The 15,316-nt window shown below is 59.5% G+C and overlaps 1 protein-coding gene across 1 annotated transcript in view; it reads right to left on the bottom strand.

The window, feature by feature from the left end:
• Positions 1-13,924, bottom strand: part of GRID2IP (Grid2 interacting protein) — a 28,636-nt gene extending 14,712 nt beyond the window's left edge. The window contains exons 1-4 of the mRNA XM_037057859.1: positions 12,935-13,924; positions 8,112-8,266; positions 525-773; positions 207-292 (exon numbers count right to left, since the gene is read on the bottom strand). Coding sequence (XP_036913754.1) covers positions 207-292; positions 525-773; positions 8,112-8,266; positions 12,935-13,348 — 904 coding nt within the window. The 5' untranslated portion in view covers positions 13,349-13,924. The remainder of the gene's footprint in view (positions 1-206; positions 293-524; positions 774-8,111; positions 8,267-12,934) is intronic.
• Positions 13,925-15,316: the final 1,392 nt, after the last annotated feature.

A 15,316-nucleotide genomic window follows, 5' to 3' on the forward strand; every position in this document is an offset into this window, starting at 1 on the left:
GGTCTGGTTGGAGAACTTGGTTTGCCTGGCTTTGGGCTGACCCTGAACTTGGATGGTGTTGGCCCAACTCCAGCAGATGAATGATTTGGACGTGCTGCTGCAGGACACGCAAAGGACACAGACAAAACGAGGTGGGGCGGGGAGGTGCCGAGCAGAGGCCTAAGGGGGGTCCTTCACCCCAACCCGGACAGCCCCCTACCCCTCACCAGGCAAGACAGACTCGATCCAGACAGGCCCGTGGCCGCGCAGTGTGAAGCCGAAGCTCCTGTTGCCTTTGTAAATTCGGACTGTCCTAGGGAGAAAGAAGGCGCGGGGTAGGGGTGGGCAGCATACCCTGCCCTGGGGAGAAGGGGCTGGGAGACACGGGACAGAGATGTCGGGTTCCCCTTAACATCCCCCATCCATTCACCCACCCATGCCAGGTGTCCATGCCCCGCCCCCGCCTCCGCGCCCTCTGTCCAGTCTGCGTCATGAGCGGGTCCAGGAGCAGACAGTGTCCTCAGCCCATGCCCCAGCCCCGGTACCTGCGCGCGCCCCCTGAGCCAGCGTGGCAGCCCAACAGCGACGGGGTCTTGCGCGGAGGTGGTTCATCCGGGCGGCGCTGGGCGGCGCTGGCGCGTGTGGACACCAGGAGGCGCTCCGGCCGCTCCTCGCTGCGGCTCCGGCGCAGCCGCTGGGCACTCTGCGCCCGCCGGGCGCGGCACAGCTTGCCCAGCAGACCCTGCGACACCACCTCGTCGAAGCGCGCCCGATGCTTCTTGGGGATGAAGATCCTGCCGGGGAGGGCAACTGAGTCGGGGCGCGCCTTCAGACCGTGCCCCGATCGCCGCAAACCGCGGCCCAAAGGCACCTCCTAGCAGGTTCCACCCTCGGCTCTCCCGCCTCTACTCAGGGTGGCTGGGGGACTCAGCAGCCGGCAACCCAGCCTCCCCCTGGGTCTCCGAACTTGCTCTCTGGCTCTGCGATCTGGGCCAGCCAGGCACTGGGCTTCAGAGCTGAAAGCACTGGGGTTCCTGCTCTCAGAGAAGCCTCCAGGAGGTGGTGAGAAGCAGGAGGGAGGTTCTCATTGTCCCCCTTGTGGGGGCCCACACCCCAGAATGTTTCCTTGGTGACCATGAGTCTCCTCTGCGACCTAGAAAGCTCTCTGAGGGCTGGGTCTGTAGCTCAGCTTGGAGCCACAGTGACCAGCCAGGCTCAGCCCATGGGAGGGACTCAGTGGCTTGATAAATAGGGGTCCACCCATGGTCCAGCCACACCTGAGTGATGGTAGCAGGTAACACCCAAGGGGACTCCTCAGTCCACAGCAGAGGATTCTGAGGGTCCATAATTTTCCAGAGTTAACACAGCTGGCCCCTTGGTATGGCTGGGTGGCAGCCCAGCCTCGGGGCCGCTGAGTCTAGGCAGAGCTCTGCCATGGCCCCTGAAGGTCTGGTTGTTAGCAAGACCCCCCCCCCACCGCCCCCGGCTGCATTCCACGCTCCCTTCCCTGTTTTTTTCGTACCAGGGGCCAGTACCAAGGGAATAGTGGTGGTGGTGGTGGGGGGGAATCAGTGGTCTTGCAGCCAACTGAAATGCAACCCCTCTGGGATGGGCCCATGGTCCCCTATCAGCTCCCTAGACCTCTGTGGGTAGAAGTAATAAGGCCAGGTGGGCAGGATAGCTGCCTGCTGGGAGGGAAGGGGCGCAGCAGGACCTCCCCCCACCAGCCCCGCCACACACAGTGAGTGAGCTCTGCTTCTGGATGTCCCAGGAGACCAGGGGGACAGAATGAGTGGCCTACTCAATGCTGCCAGGCCCATCCTTGCCTGACCCGCTCTTCCCTGCCGCCCGCAGCGATTCCCCAGAACCTGGAGTCTCAGCCTCGTTCCCCAGATGGTCACTCGAGGTCTCTGGAGCCTGACACCTCCATCTGCCTGGCCTTCGCATTCCCCACACCCTCCTGCACCCACCACAGGCCTCCAGCTCAGACAAAGGAGAGATGACAAGGCGGAAACTGTCCACCTCACTCTTTGGGCTCCGGCCCCAGACGCTCCAGAAGGCATCAGCCTGGGGCCAACCTGGGCAGGGGCCAGATGACCATCTCCACCCTCCAGCAGCAGCAGCCAGAAAAGACCCTGCTGAACCGGGAACCAGGGGGAATCTCCAAGTGCACAGGTGGGGGAAGGTTGGGTGGCCCGCTCCCTGACCCATGTCCTTGGAGCTGAGCCACGTATGAGATGTGCTCACAGGTCAGTTCTGTTTTCTCTGCCCCAGCGCGGGAGTGGGGTGGGGGGTCAAGTCTAATCCATCTCCAGGGTCCTTCCAGAGCTGCCCTAGGCTCCTTTCTCTCCTTGACATGCCCTGACTTTGATCTCTGCCCAGTCCCCTGGACCAGCCCAGGCGTAGGAAGGAAAGAGGGCATTTCAATCCCAGCCGTTAGTCTCCTGCCCCCATCCCGACCCCAAGGGCTGCGCGCGTCTTCCGGGCGCCCAACGAGGGGAACTGGCCCCTTGTACCCTCCCCGTTTATGTCCACCCTCCGCTGCCTCGGGACCCCAGCCAGGCGCGGCGGGTGCCCACCAAGGGCAGGAAAGCCCTTCAGTGCCTCAGCCCCACCCCCTCTCAGTCCGCCCGGAGTCGGGTCCGCGGAGCCCAGGGCGCACGGTTCCCGGGGGCCGGGACGCAGTAGGGAAGCTACCGAAAGTGCCGGGAGAAGCCCTGGTCCTTCCCCATCTGGAGCGGGCGACAGCGGCGCAGCAGTTGCAGACGGCAGGGGGTAGCCTAACCCGGGAGCAAAGCGAGGGCGCCGCGACTCCTCGCGCTTCTGCCCGGCCAGCGCACACGGCCCCTCCCGAGGCAGCACGGCCCGCGGCCGGCGCCCGCCCCTTCTCGAGTAGCCCCGCCCCGCCCCGCCCCGCCCCTCCGGGGATCCATCGGCTAGCTCGGAGGTATCTGGGGCGGTTCGAGGCAGTCAAGCTGCCTCTCCTTGGGCCCCTTCGTTAGTCCCTCCCGGGCGCCTGGCCTCCGATCTCCGGCCGGCCGGGCGCCCGGGTTCCTTGCATAGTGGCGAGTCCCCAACACCCGCTGCAGGGAGAATGAACCCGACAGTTCGGAGGAGGTCCCGACTGTCTCTGGTCCTGTCATGGGGACGCTTTCCAGAGTGGGTGGCCGCTGAGCTGGGCCTCAGGGGCTCAGCAGGAGTTGAGGTCAGCAAGAGGAAGCCCTCTCTACCTCTCCGAGGCAAGCTCCCACGGAGAAGAGGCCGGAGAGGGAGGCCTTGAATGCCACTATCAGCCGCTGAGACTGCACTCTGAGACCAGAGGGAGCCATGGGAGGGTCTAAGGATTTAAGGGGAGGTGGAGTGACCCCAGAGGTTTTGCTACACTAGGGGAGGGGTGACGCTGGGAGGGCGACAGGAAAGGGTGTTGGGATGGGACAAGTCTCTAGATTCTAGAAACAGGAAGGAGAGTGAATGAGACCTGGCGAGTGAGTGGAAGGGAGCAGGAAGCTGCTCCCAGGTGAGCGGGTGGGGAGAGTAGAGGGCCTCACTGAGCTGGGGGAGGAGAGGGGAGGGACAGTATGGGGAGGAGAGAGAGATGACAGGAAAGGCCCCTGGGGATCCCAAGGCACTGTTCTTTCTCACGGGTCTGCTGCAAGCCAGAAAGGGCCTAGAGTTGCCAGGGAGCCGGCCCAGGGCACCCTGGGGGCATCAGCACCAGGCTCTCTCCTCCCCAGGAGGTGGTCACCACCCAGACTGGCTGGAACTGCAGAGGCAGGGGACGGCTGTCTCAGTCAGTCATCATGGGGAACAGCTCACATGGTCCTGCCTGCAGGTTCCTGCAGCCAGCAGTGGCCAGGGGCCGGGGTGGGGCGGGGGGGAGGCGGTGCTGCAGACCTGACCTTTGATCTCTGGTCCTCTGTCCAGGCCCTACTACCTAGCATACCTCATCCCCACATTCCTGACCCTGGCAAAGCTACCATCCCACAGCGACTTCTCAGGCTGCATGTCTCCCCAGCAGCAGCAGCAAGAAGCCCGAGCCGTGTCCTCCCCAAGCCGTGTCCTCAGCCAGGGGCAGACATGTCTGAAAACCTTCACCATGAGCCCAGCTCCCTGACACCCACAGCACACGAGTCTGAACACGTCCCACCTTGCTGTGGGCCGAGGAGATGCCAGCACGGAGCAAACGCTCCTGCCTGAAGCCAGACCCAGCCAGCCTTGCACGCACTGCCTCAGGGCCAGGAAAGGCGCTGTCGGGGGCCAGCAGCGGGTACCTAAGGGCAGGTGACTCAAGGCAGCAAGGGGTGGCTGGGGGTCGGGTAACAGCAGGCCTTCGGTGAAGCGCTTACCCCAGTGAGAGCACACTACCGGGGGGCAGATGACTCTAGGGCAGTCGCTTTCAGCTGGGGATAATTTTGCTCCCCGCGGGACATTCGGCACTGTTGGGAGACAGTTTTGGTTGTCACAAAATGACAACTGGAAGGGGACTGTGCCACTGGCATTTGCGAGCGGAGGCCAGGGATGCTGCTAACCACGTACAGAATGGCCGGCCATGACAGAATTATGGGGTTCCAAACGTCAGGAGTGCCATGGTTGAGAGACCACTGTAAGGAGGAGACCATCCCTGGGGAGAACCGCCCTGAGGGAGCACGTAGGCATGCCTGCCACCGCCAGCCACACGGTCCCACAGAATTCTCCTGGGAGCTTTGTATTGCGGTGTCCCTGGCACCTGTTAGAGCAGAAGAGGGAGGAGGAAGCACAGGTGTCCCCTAGCACCTCACCCCCAGGTTCTCAACCAGTTTCTTTTCTGCTCGGGTGTTGAACACCTGGCACACCACATACCAGCGATTTTCAGCCTTTTTCATCTCACGGTGCACATACACTAAGCCCAAAAATTCTGTGGCGCACCCAAAAACCGTATTTTTTGCCCATCTGGCAAAAAAATAGGTATAACTGATTAATTCACACTGGATGGTTATTGTTGTGCTGGCTGTTGTCATTTTTGTTTTATTTGACAATCTAAAGGCAAAGGGGTTAGTGCCCCTGACTCAATAGCCAGGCATTGCTTGTGCTAAAAATTCTTGCGACCCACCAATTGAAAATCACTGCACTATGCTTAAGATATATCATAGAATTCTACACTTGGAACCTATATAATTTCATTAACCAGTATCATCCCAATAAAATGAATATTTTTTCTGTTCGCAGGTGGCAGAGTTCATTTATGTGATTTCCTACCAAGGAGCCCTGCAGGGGACAGGTAGGTATCACCAGCCCGTTTTACAGATAAATCACAGAGGTCAGTGAACTGCTTGAGGTCACGCAGCCGGTGAGTGCACCTGGAGTTCAAGCTAGGTCGGCTGGGATTCCAAGTCCTCCATCACCTCTGCTGCTCCCCTCCCCCCAGCCTGCCCCTTCATCTCCCGCCACCCCCCCGTATTTCTGGAGACACTAGCAGACCCCAGAGCAGACTTAGCTTTCCTGTTCCCTCCTGACCACGTCACACTTTCCACTGCCTGTCCTGTCCTAATTAGAAAGCCATCACTCCATCAAACTGGGATCCCTTTGGGGACAGATCCAAATTAGGCTCTGAGCCACGGGAGTAGGGCCGTGGTGAAGGAAAATGAGACCCTTTTCTGACGTGGCTGCCACTGACCTGAACGTCCCCTCAGGGTGGCAGTGCCAGCCCGGAGAACTTCCTGTGCTGATGTCCCCATGCCCTGTCTCTAGGTCACCACAAGCCATGTGTGGCTGCTGAGCACTTGAACTGTGGCTAGTGACTCTGGGAAGCTGAATTTAAAATTTTACCTAATACGCATTAAATTTCACTTTAGAGAGTGACACGTGGCTGGTGGCTACTGAGCTGGGTGGGTCAGCCTCACAGTCTCACTGCTCCTTCTCCTTTGTCCCCAAGCCTTCGGTTTTGACCCCTGGGACCAGCCAGACTTTGGAGGGTTCCAGCCCCTGGCGAGCACTGATGCCCACATGTGTGCGTACACACACACACACACACGCACACACACACGTCTGCAGGACTACCTCTGGCTGCTCAGCCTCTCACTGATGGGGTAGGGAGGTCCCCAGGGTCGTGCTGAAGCTCTTCATGGCCCTTCACCTGGGTAGGAGGGCACACAGCCAGGCACAGTCGGGCACCCTGTGTTGGGCACCCTTAGGCCTGTGTGGCACTGCCCTCACTTTGGCACTCAGAGGTCCACCCCTGCGGTGAGTTGCCTGGCCCTGATGAACTCCCCTTGCGGCTGTCTCCCCACCTCCACGGGACATACTGTCACTGTCAGAACCACAGACTGGCCCCAGCTGCCTCCTGCTGGGAGCCCGCCCTGATTGCCCCTGACCACTCAGCCCTGGGCTGTCTCCGTGAGCATTCATCCCCCCCCCACCAACCCCGCAGTCACAGATAAAGGTGACTCCCCCATGCCCCACTGAGCCACCAGGGCCTGGGGATGGGATGGGGTGGGGGTGGGGAGCTGAAGCCACACTGCCAGGGTTGCCCAGCTGGGCACCGCCCCCTCCGCCAGCAGCCTCCCCAATTTTCCTGTCGCTCTTGACACGCGCTGACAACAGAGGCTGCTGTCTCATCTTCCCCAGCGGCACCCCAGGGGTGCTGCGGGGAGCGGGCATTCCCACGTGTCCAGGGTTCCCCGTTTCCCAGGCTCTAAATTGCGAGCACCCAAGCGGGCGCCTCCTTCACCCCGGCTTTTCCCGACGAGCTGCCGGTGGCTTGGGGGCTGGCTGAGGCTGGGAACCGCAGGCGTGAGGGCTGTCCGGGAGGCAGACAGGCTGACCCGGCAGAGGCGGCAGGGACAGGAGCTGGGACAGCGCCGGAGGGAAAAGAGGGGAACTGAGAGCCGGTGGAGCCCGGGTACTAGCCGTCTTCAGCCGCGTGCCAACTTCCCAGGGGACAGCCCGACGCCCTCGCCCCTGGCCCAGCCCTGGTGGGGGGGCTGCCCATCCATCCCCTCCCCAGGGAGCCCTCAGCGCCAACACCGCATCTCCGCTGCAAATTTGGCTCTGGGAATAACTTTTGTTTGTTTCCTTTCCGGTTTCCCCAGCCCCTAACTCACCCCAGGCAGCTCATGGTGGCCGCTTTCGGTGGCCTTCTGTGCTCCGCCGCAGAGCCGAGAGGCAGCGCTCGCACGGTCTTGGGGAGGGGGGGTGGCCAACCGGGTCCCTGACATTGGCCAGGCCCAGAGGGAGGGGCAGGCTGCGGGGTGAATGGCAGCGAGGGGAGGGGGCGGGCTGAGTCCAGGAAGGGGGAGGGGTGGGGCTGGGGAGCAGTCGCCGGCTCGGGAAGCAGAGTGGGGAGAGAAAGCCCCACGGGATCCGGGCTGGGAACAGCACTCGGGCCCGCGGGCCTGGTCAGAGCTGGGCAGTGCAGGGCAGTGGCTTCTGGCAGGAAACGCGGGGACGGGGCTCCCGGAGGGGCCTCCTGGCCCGCTCCAGGCGAGGACCCACCAGGAGATTTTTGTTTGTTTGTTTCTCTGAAGAATAAACTGAGAGGGTCCAAAGCTGGGCAGAAGAGCAGAAAGTGCACAGCTGACCCGGTTCACGTTCCCGTGCCTGCCACTCACTTGCTGTGTGACTTTGGGCCAGCCTCAACCTCTCTGAGCCTCAGTCTGCCTCTGTGACCTGGGAATAACAAGAGCACCCAGGGAGCCAGCCAGAGTGGGTTCCTCTGGCGCCCTGACACGCCGCTGGCGTCGCCAAAGGGCAAAGAGCACAAATGTAGGAGGGGGTTTCGGAACCACCCGGCACTACGTTGGACTTTGCACTGCGCCCCTGCTCTGTCTCCGGAACTAGTACTGTCTTGGTGTCCTGTTTATTCCTGTGACCTGGGGTTTGGGACACAGCAGGGCAGGCTATGGCTTCAGATGAGGAGGTGGCCCCCTCGGTGCCCGTCCCAGGCCAGCCATCAGCAGCCCTTTCCTTCGCAATCCAAGCGATGCCCCGGCACCTGGCAAAGCCAACGGGTGCCCTTCTCTGGGTCACTGCCTACCTTTGTTCTGGGGCTACGGGGTGTGGGGGTCCAGTTCGGGAGCAGGCCACGTGGCAGCTGCAGTGCCTGGGATGGCAGTGGGACCCCCCCTGCCTGCCCACCCCACTCCAGACTGAGGCACCTGAGGCTGTCCAGGAGGGGCCCTCGGGCCTCACGGGGCAGGGCCAGGGAGAGTGCCCACACCAGCTCGTCCACCCGCTGCTCGGCCGCGAACTGCTTCAGTGCAGCGAACACCTGCTCCTTGGCCGTCGGCTGGTCCCCCAGGACGTCGTCCACCTGCAAGGAAGGGTCCTGTGAATGATCACAAGGGGCCCAGGGCAGAACACGGGGAATCGCTCCCCACTCGCCCCTCCCTTCCTCCCTCAGTTTACCTCCACAGAACAGCTAACCCAGGGAGCAGCGTGCTGCCTGGGCCTGGCCATGAGCTGCTTACGCACATCACCCCGCCTGGAACCTCAACAGCCCTACGATATGGGCATGTCTAGGACTGACCTTCTTCTCACTGAAGGAAACTGAGGCTGCTACAGGCACAGGGAACTGGCCCAAGGTCATGGGGTCAAGACTCCAGCCCGGAGGCAGCCCCTCTACTGAACACCGTAAGGATCGAAGGAATCAATACCAGAGCTTACACGCGCACCAGGCATTCAGTAATTGCTAGTTACTATTATTACACTACTCTACTCCCTTCCCCTACTCTGTTTGCTTAGATGCTGGCTCCACCTAAAAGCCCTGCAGTTCTCGCCTCGCTCTGAACTGTGACTCCATCAGCCCTGTTCTGGACTTTTGTCTTCTTTGTCTTCGTGTGCAAACCAGCTGACGCCAGTCTACTCAGAAGAATCTGTGCAGCCGGTGGAAACAGGCACGTCGACAGCCATTTGTGAGGTATGTGTAGTTTCTTGGCTGTTCGGCCAAAAAGGGAAGAAAACTCCAAATTGGGTGAAAGGCAAAACCCTGGCTGCTATGTTGTGGCTTTGGCCATTAGGACGCTCTTGTCCAGTGCTTTGGCTCCTGAAGGAATGGTGCAGAGATGTGGGGACAGCAGAGCTTGTTCAGGGCAGTGGCAGGTCCCATAGGACGCCCTGAGCACACTCTTCCTGAAGGCTGTTTAGGACCGCTGTGCTCTAGGTTGCCAACCTTTTTCTTGGTGCTAAGCCTGGGTCTCCAGCGCTGATTCGGCGAACTGTCCCTCCCACAATTGCCTTCCTGCCCCAGCTGTCGGAGTCGACTCCCGCTGCTCTGTCCCCGGGGTCACTCCACGCTCTGTAATTTTGGACAACGTAGGTTCCACGTGAGCACTTCTTCACGTTTTAACATCTCTGAGGTCAGGATGTGTCTTACGGGGAACCGTCACTCCTGCACACCGTGTGTGAATTTGGCCGTAGGTGTTCCTGTGATTACAGCCACCTCGTTCTGTGCACTACTGGTAAGAAATTTGTCCAAATAAGCCCGAAAGTCCTCTTTCTGTAGCTACTAAATTAAGCTATGAGAAAGTGATAAGGATGCGTGTGTTGTGGGTTGATTGGCAGGGATTTTTTTTTTCTCACCAGCAAAGGAAACAACGGTGCATCTTGCAGTTGATGGTGTTTTATTTAGATTTTGTGTGAGGTGGTACCATTTGTCCACGAGAAAGCTGCTGTCAATAGTGCAGGGTTTCTGCCCTGGCCGGTGTAGCTCACTGGATTGAGCACAGGCCTGCGAACCAGGTGATCGCAGTTCGATTCCCAGTCAGGGCACATGCCTGGGTTGCAGGCCAGTTCCCAGCAGGGGACTCATGAGAGGCAACCATACATTGCTATTTCTCTCCTTCTCTCCTTCCCTTCCCCTCTAAAGATAAATAAATAAATAAATAAAAATAGTGTAGGGTTTCTGTTTGAGGTGATTAAAACGTTCTAAAATTGACAGTGGTGAGAGCGGCCCAACTCATGACTTCACTAAAAGCCACTGGCTTGTACAGTTTCGGTGGGTCACTTGTATGGTAAGTGAATTCTAGCTCAGTAAAGTGGTATAATAGACACGCAAAAGCGTGGTAAACAGGCAGGTGAGATAAAGCAGGTTATTGAGTGGAACACACCACCTTGCCTTTTTATGGTATGTCATTGTACATGTGTGTGTGCAGTGGAAATATACACGGACTTCCTGAGTGGATCCTGAAGCAGAGGCTGGAGGCTGGGAGACTGGGAGGCTGAGCCAGCACCTTTATCTCAGGGCGCGTGTGGGTGCAACTTCAGCCGGAGGCAGGGCTGACTGGTCCTCATTCACCTTCCATCCACCTCTGAATGTGGATCAGATGCCGCGTCCTTCGCCTCCGCCCTCTGCCCTCCACTTGCAAGTGGACAAAGAGCCGGAAAGCACTCTTCAGGGGCCTCCCTGACCACCCTGTCCGAGTGGCCACCATCACTGTCTTTTCTCCCCCTGTTTGTTTCTTCACTTCATTGTTCATGACCTGCAATAGCTTCTTTTGTGATGTGTCCGCTCCCTCCTCGTCTCTTTGGCCACACCAATGTCGGCTGCAGGAGCACAGGCTCCCTGCCTGTCCTTTGGCATCGTGATGTATGATTAATAACGGCTAAAGGCACGGACCTAAGCATCTCTGCCGCCTCCTTCCCTTCAGCTCATATAAAGGTCCAGGTCTCTCCAAGCGTATAAAGGAACATTAATAAAGTCCTTCTTCCTGCACAACCCGGTCATCCTCTTACTGTTTTGGCTCAGCGATGTTCCACCTGCTCTCCCTCCCCACCAGCATCCGCCCCACCTGCAGCTCCCTAACTAGACTGTGGTCAAGGACCCCACCTGGTGACTCCCACATTCCGATTTCATCCCAGAGCTTGTTCCTGGATCTCAGGACTGCATATCCAGCTGCTTCCTAGAGGGGGCGACACCATGGAGGCAGGGGGTTCAAGGGCCATCAGTCAGAGGCCACGTTCTGGCGTGCCTGAGTCCTAGCACATGCACACCACAGGCCTGTGGAGGCTTCTGTCTCCTCCTCCAGTTACGACGGTCCGAGACCCAGACCTGAGTTCCTATCCCTGCCCAGCCCCAAGCACAGGGCCGGGCACGGGGAGGGCACCCGGTGGAAGTGTATGCTACCAAACCAGACAGCTGTGAGTGGCCGGCCGTTCTCATGTTGCATTTCCTGCTGTCCCCCTGCCAACTCAGTTTCCCCTCGAGGTGAGTAGGGGAGGCTGTAGCACCCCACAGCCCCTCCCCGTGCACCCACCACGCTGGGAAACATTGGTGGTTTTGAAATCAAAGTCAGCTGCAGCCTCGGGTCAAAGGAGAGCATGGCTGGCTGGAGAGAGGCTTTATGTAAGAAGGAGGAAAAAATAGTTCCTCCCTCCTGGGGCCTGCGCCATAGTGAGGTTTTGGTGTCAGCTATTATCCAGACACTCTCAACCTACATCTAAGCATGAGATGCCGTCACGGGACGCAGATGGATTTTCTGTTGAATATCAGAGTCTTCAAGGAGGAAAAACTGGGGCAGGGAGAGCGCTGGTGAGAACCCAGGAGCCGATTGTTGAAAACCAATGCGGCGGGCGGGGGGGGGCGGGGACACCAATGCCCCTGGTCTTCCTGAAGTAGTCTTGTTTGGGGATTTGTTCTCAGCCTTTGGGGGGTGCTTGGCCAGCTGGAACCAGAATCCACCCTTTCTAAGCCCCCTTGCCAGAAAGCGCACTGCAGCTCAGGCTTCCAACCAGATTCCACCCTCTGCTGGTGGCCACCCAGGCCCTGCTTTCTGGCATGTCTGTGTGAACACGCTGCCCATCTGGGGGCTCTGATCATGCCCCTTTCTGACTTTGCAGGAATTAGATGGAGTCTGGGACAGGCCTTTAGCTCTACGGAAAGTCAGCTGGGATCATAGTAGACATTACCAGTTGCTACAGTCTTTTTAAAAATGTTTATTTATTTATTTTAGAGAGAGGGGAAGGGAAGGAGAAAGGGAGGGAGAGAAACATCAATGTGTGGTTGCCTCTCATGTGTCCCCTGCTGGGGACCTGGCCTGCAACCCAGGCATGTGCCCTGACTGGGAATCGAACCGCGATCATCTGGTTCGCAGGCCCGCGCTCAATCCACTGAGATACACCAGCCGGGGCTAGTTGCCTCAGTCTTAATGCTTGTGTCCCCGCCCCCAAATTCACCTGTGGAGAACCTAATGTCCAATGTGATGGTATTAGGAAGTGGGAAGTGATTAGGTACTGAGGGTGGGGCCTTCACGAGTGGGACTAATGCCTTTCAGAAGAGAGCCCAGAGAGCTAGCTCCCTAGCGCCTTCTGTCACGGAAGGACACAACCCGAAGTCTGCGACCCAGAAGACGGGACTCACTCCACCACGTTGGCGCCCTGACCTCAGCCCACTGTCTCCCCCGAGCGGTGAGAAATAGCTCCCTGTTGTTGACGAGCCACCTGTTCTCCGGTGTTTTGTTATAGCAGCCCGCGTGGACTAAGATACGGGCGACAGAAAGAATGAGTAACTGCTACACACGCGGGCGGAAGTCAAAGACACAATGGTGAGCACAGGAAGCCCGGCACGAAAGAGCACGCACTGCATAATTCCATTTATATGCCGTTCACAGACGCAAACTCGTCTATAATGATGCAAGCCAGAACCACCACCCTTGTAACCACCGCCTTAGTCTCTATTTCTATCAGGGTGGTGGTTACAAGGGTGTGTTCACATAAAATTTATTGAGCTGCACGCGTAAAACACTTTATTGTATACCTGTATCAACTGTACACCTCAGTGGAAAAGAAAAGCAACGCCCACACATCAAAGTACAGCACCCTGAAACGTGAGCGTCACTGCATTTGTGGCAAATCTGTTCCTAGAAGAGTCCTCAGCCCCACGTTGAGGGAGCCTCAAGCTCCAGACTCACTCCGGGTCCTCGGAGAAAGGCCCGCGGAGCGCCGACGTGCCCCGCCCACACGCGCCAAGCCCCGCCCACCCTACCTTGCGGCTGAACTCCTGGGCTTTGCGCCTGCGTTCGCGGTGCACCGCGTCCGGGCGCTTGCGACCTCCGAGGCGCAGCAGCTCGCGGCCCAGCAAGAGGCCACGGCCCGGGCGCGGAGGCCGCAGGGCTGTGGTCGGGGGTGCGGAGGCGGATCCCGCGCCGGCGCTGTCGTCGGGGCCCGGGAGCACCCCGAGGCTGGGCGGCACGCGCGGGCAGCGCCGGGCCAGGCGCACCAGGCGCTCGCGGCTCAGGCCGCCCACGGCCAGCCCCTCCACCTCCAGGATCTGGTCCCCAGGCCGCAGTCCCCCAGCGTGCGCGCTGCTCCCTTCGGCCACCTCCAGGACGAAGCAGGGGCCGGAGCCGCCCAGCCGGAAGCCGAAGTCCTCGGGCCAACCCTGGTTGGTGGTCGGCATGGTAGCGGTGGCCTTGCGTCAGGAGAGAGAAACAGCACAAGGGAGTCCTTGTGGCCCTGTCCGCGGTGCTGCCTGCGGCGGCTCAAAGGCTCAGGACCTCTGCTTTTGACTTCCAAGCGGAAGATCAGTTCCTGCCTTGGTGTCTGAACTGCTGGATCCAGCTGTGCCTGAAATTCACCAAATTCCATGTGACCAAAGGACTTCCTAGTAATGAGTTCACACATTCCTGCTGACTTTGGGGGTGTTTGCCCTTTTAATTGTAAGACTCTCCATCATTGGGGAAGCACGTTGGTGTGGCTCGTTTGGGGTCCCTGGGCTCCTGGCTCTAGGACAGGGTCAGAGAGAGGAGGTGTCTCGCTCCTCCAAGAGAGGCTGACTGAGTGGGCTGTTGAGGTAGGCGAGGCGCAGGCACAGCCTGGGGACCTGAGGATGACTGTCGTGATTGGAACCGTCTCTGAGCACGTGCGTGCATTTTCCTTGTCCTTTGAGAGCAGGGATTCCTTACAGGGGCCCACGGAAGGGCCCTGGCATCTTAGGCAATATGCCCTGCGCAGGCTTGTTTCCTGGGAAAGAGGACTTAGTTCTGAGGAGTTCCTGACCCTGGTTGCAAAGGGCCTCTGAGGGCTGGCTTTTGAAGTCCCTGTGCTCAGCCCTCCTCAGATGCCAGGGGACCCCTGTCTGTGGGGACCATTCTCCCTTTGGGTCCCTCTCCCAGGACGCCTGGGAAACACTTCTTAGAAGCTGGAGAGTTGGGGGCAGGGAGGAGACCCAGGGTCCCACGGCATCATGGACTGAAAGGAAATGCCCTTGAATAACATCCTGAGAACCCGTGTCACTGGGCCACCAGAGAACACGATGTGAGAGCTCCTCACACTGGGTGGGGTGGAGGCTGTCACACGCCACAGTCTCTGTCCTCCTCTTCCAGGCAGTGGTACTGCCAGGGGGCCTCACGGACATTTCCTCTGTTGCTTGGTGGCAGCACTAGACCCCTACGCCCACTGCGCCCAGGAGGAATGGGGGCAACACATGTCTTAGAGGAGCTTGTACCACGAGAGAAGCAGTCAGCTCCTCCCCAGTCCAGGAGGGGCTGGCTGGAAACTGAATTTGGGGCCAAGGCCAACACCCACCCCCCAGATGCACACCTGTTCTGACCCACACACCTACTGCCAGGCTGCTTGTCAGGCCAGAGCTGGCAACCCCTGGCACCTCCACCCCTGACCTGTGGTGCTGATGGGCCAAAGGGGCTACAGCACTAAGACCTCCCCACCCAGGTTCTAACTATGTCAAGCTCCCCGGTGTGTCCCCAGCCCTGAAGACTGACCCTCGCCCTCTCCCGCCCACCCAGAGCTCCTGATCTGGGTCACTCTCTCCCCGTCTCCCCTTCCCCTGGAAACGGGAATCCAGGCTCCCGACAGGGCTGATGGCCTATCTCAGAGAAGGAGTGAGGGAGGCATGGCAGGGCTCCCCATCCCAGAATATGGAGGGCCACCACCCCCCGCCAGGTTTGCTCACCTTCCTTACTGGTGAATGCTGTGGCTGCAGTGGCAGAACACCGTGCTTGTGGGACAGCCAGGGACACTTGCTAGCTGCTGGCCCTCTGCAGCTCAGGGCCTTGGCTTCGGTTACTGATGCGCCTGAGGTGACAGCTGGAGTTTCTAGGCAAAGTGATCCTCTGAGTAATCTGAGAAGGCCCCACTTACCAGGCAGACCAGCAGGATGGCCGGACAGCTTGGCCAGGGCCCAGAGTGGCCAGCCAGCCACTGCCGCATGGTTCTGGGTCGGGAAACAATGGTCCCTCAGGTGGGAATGAGGACAGACCTGAGCAGAGCCCTGCACTGGGTCCACCCACGGGATTGTAGAGTTCGGCAAGTGGATTGAGAGGATTAGCTGGGTTGTGCTGGGGTGAGGGTTGTCACCAGGTCTAGGGATGGCAGAGGGGACTGATGAGATTACATACATGGGGGCGCA

Source organism: Sturnira hondurensis, unplaced genomic scaffold, assembly GCF_014824575.4.
Source record: "Sturnira hondurensis isolate 20B ecotype Veracruz unplaced genomic scaffold, ASM1482457v3 Scaffold0009733, whole genome shotgun sequence".
Lineage (NCBI taxonomy): Eukaryota > Metazoa > Chordata > Mammalia > Chiroptera > Phyllostomidae > Sturnira > Sturnira hondurensis.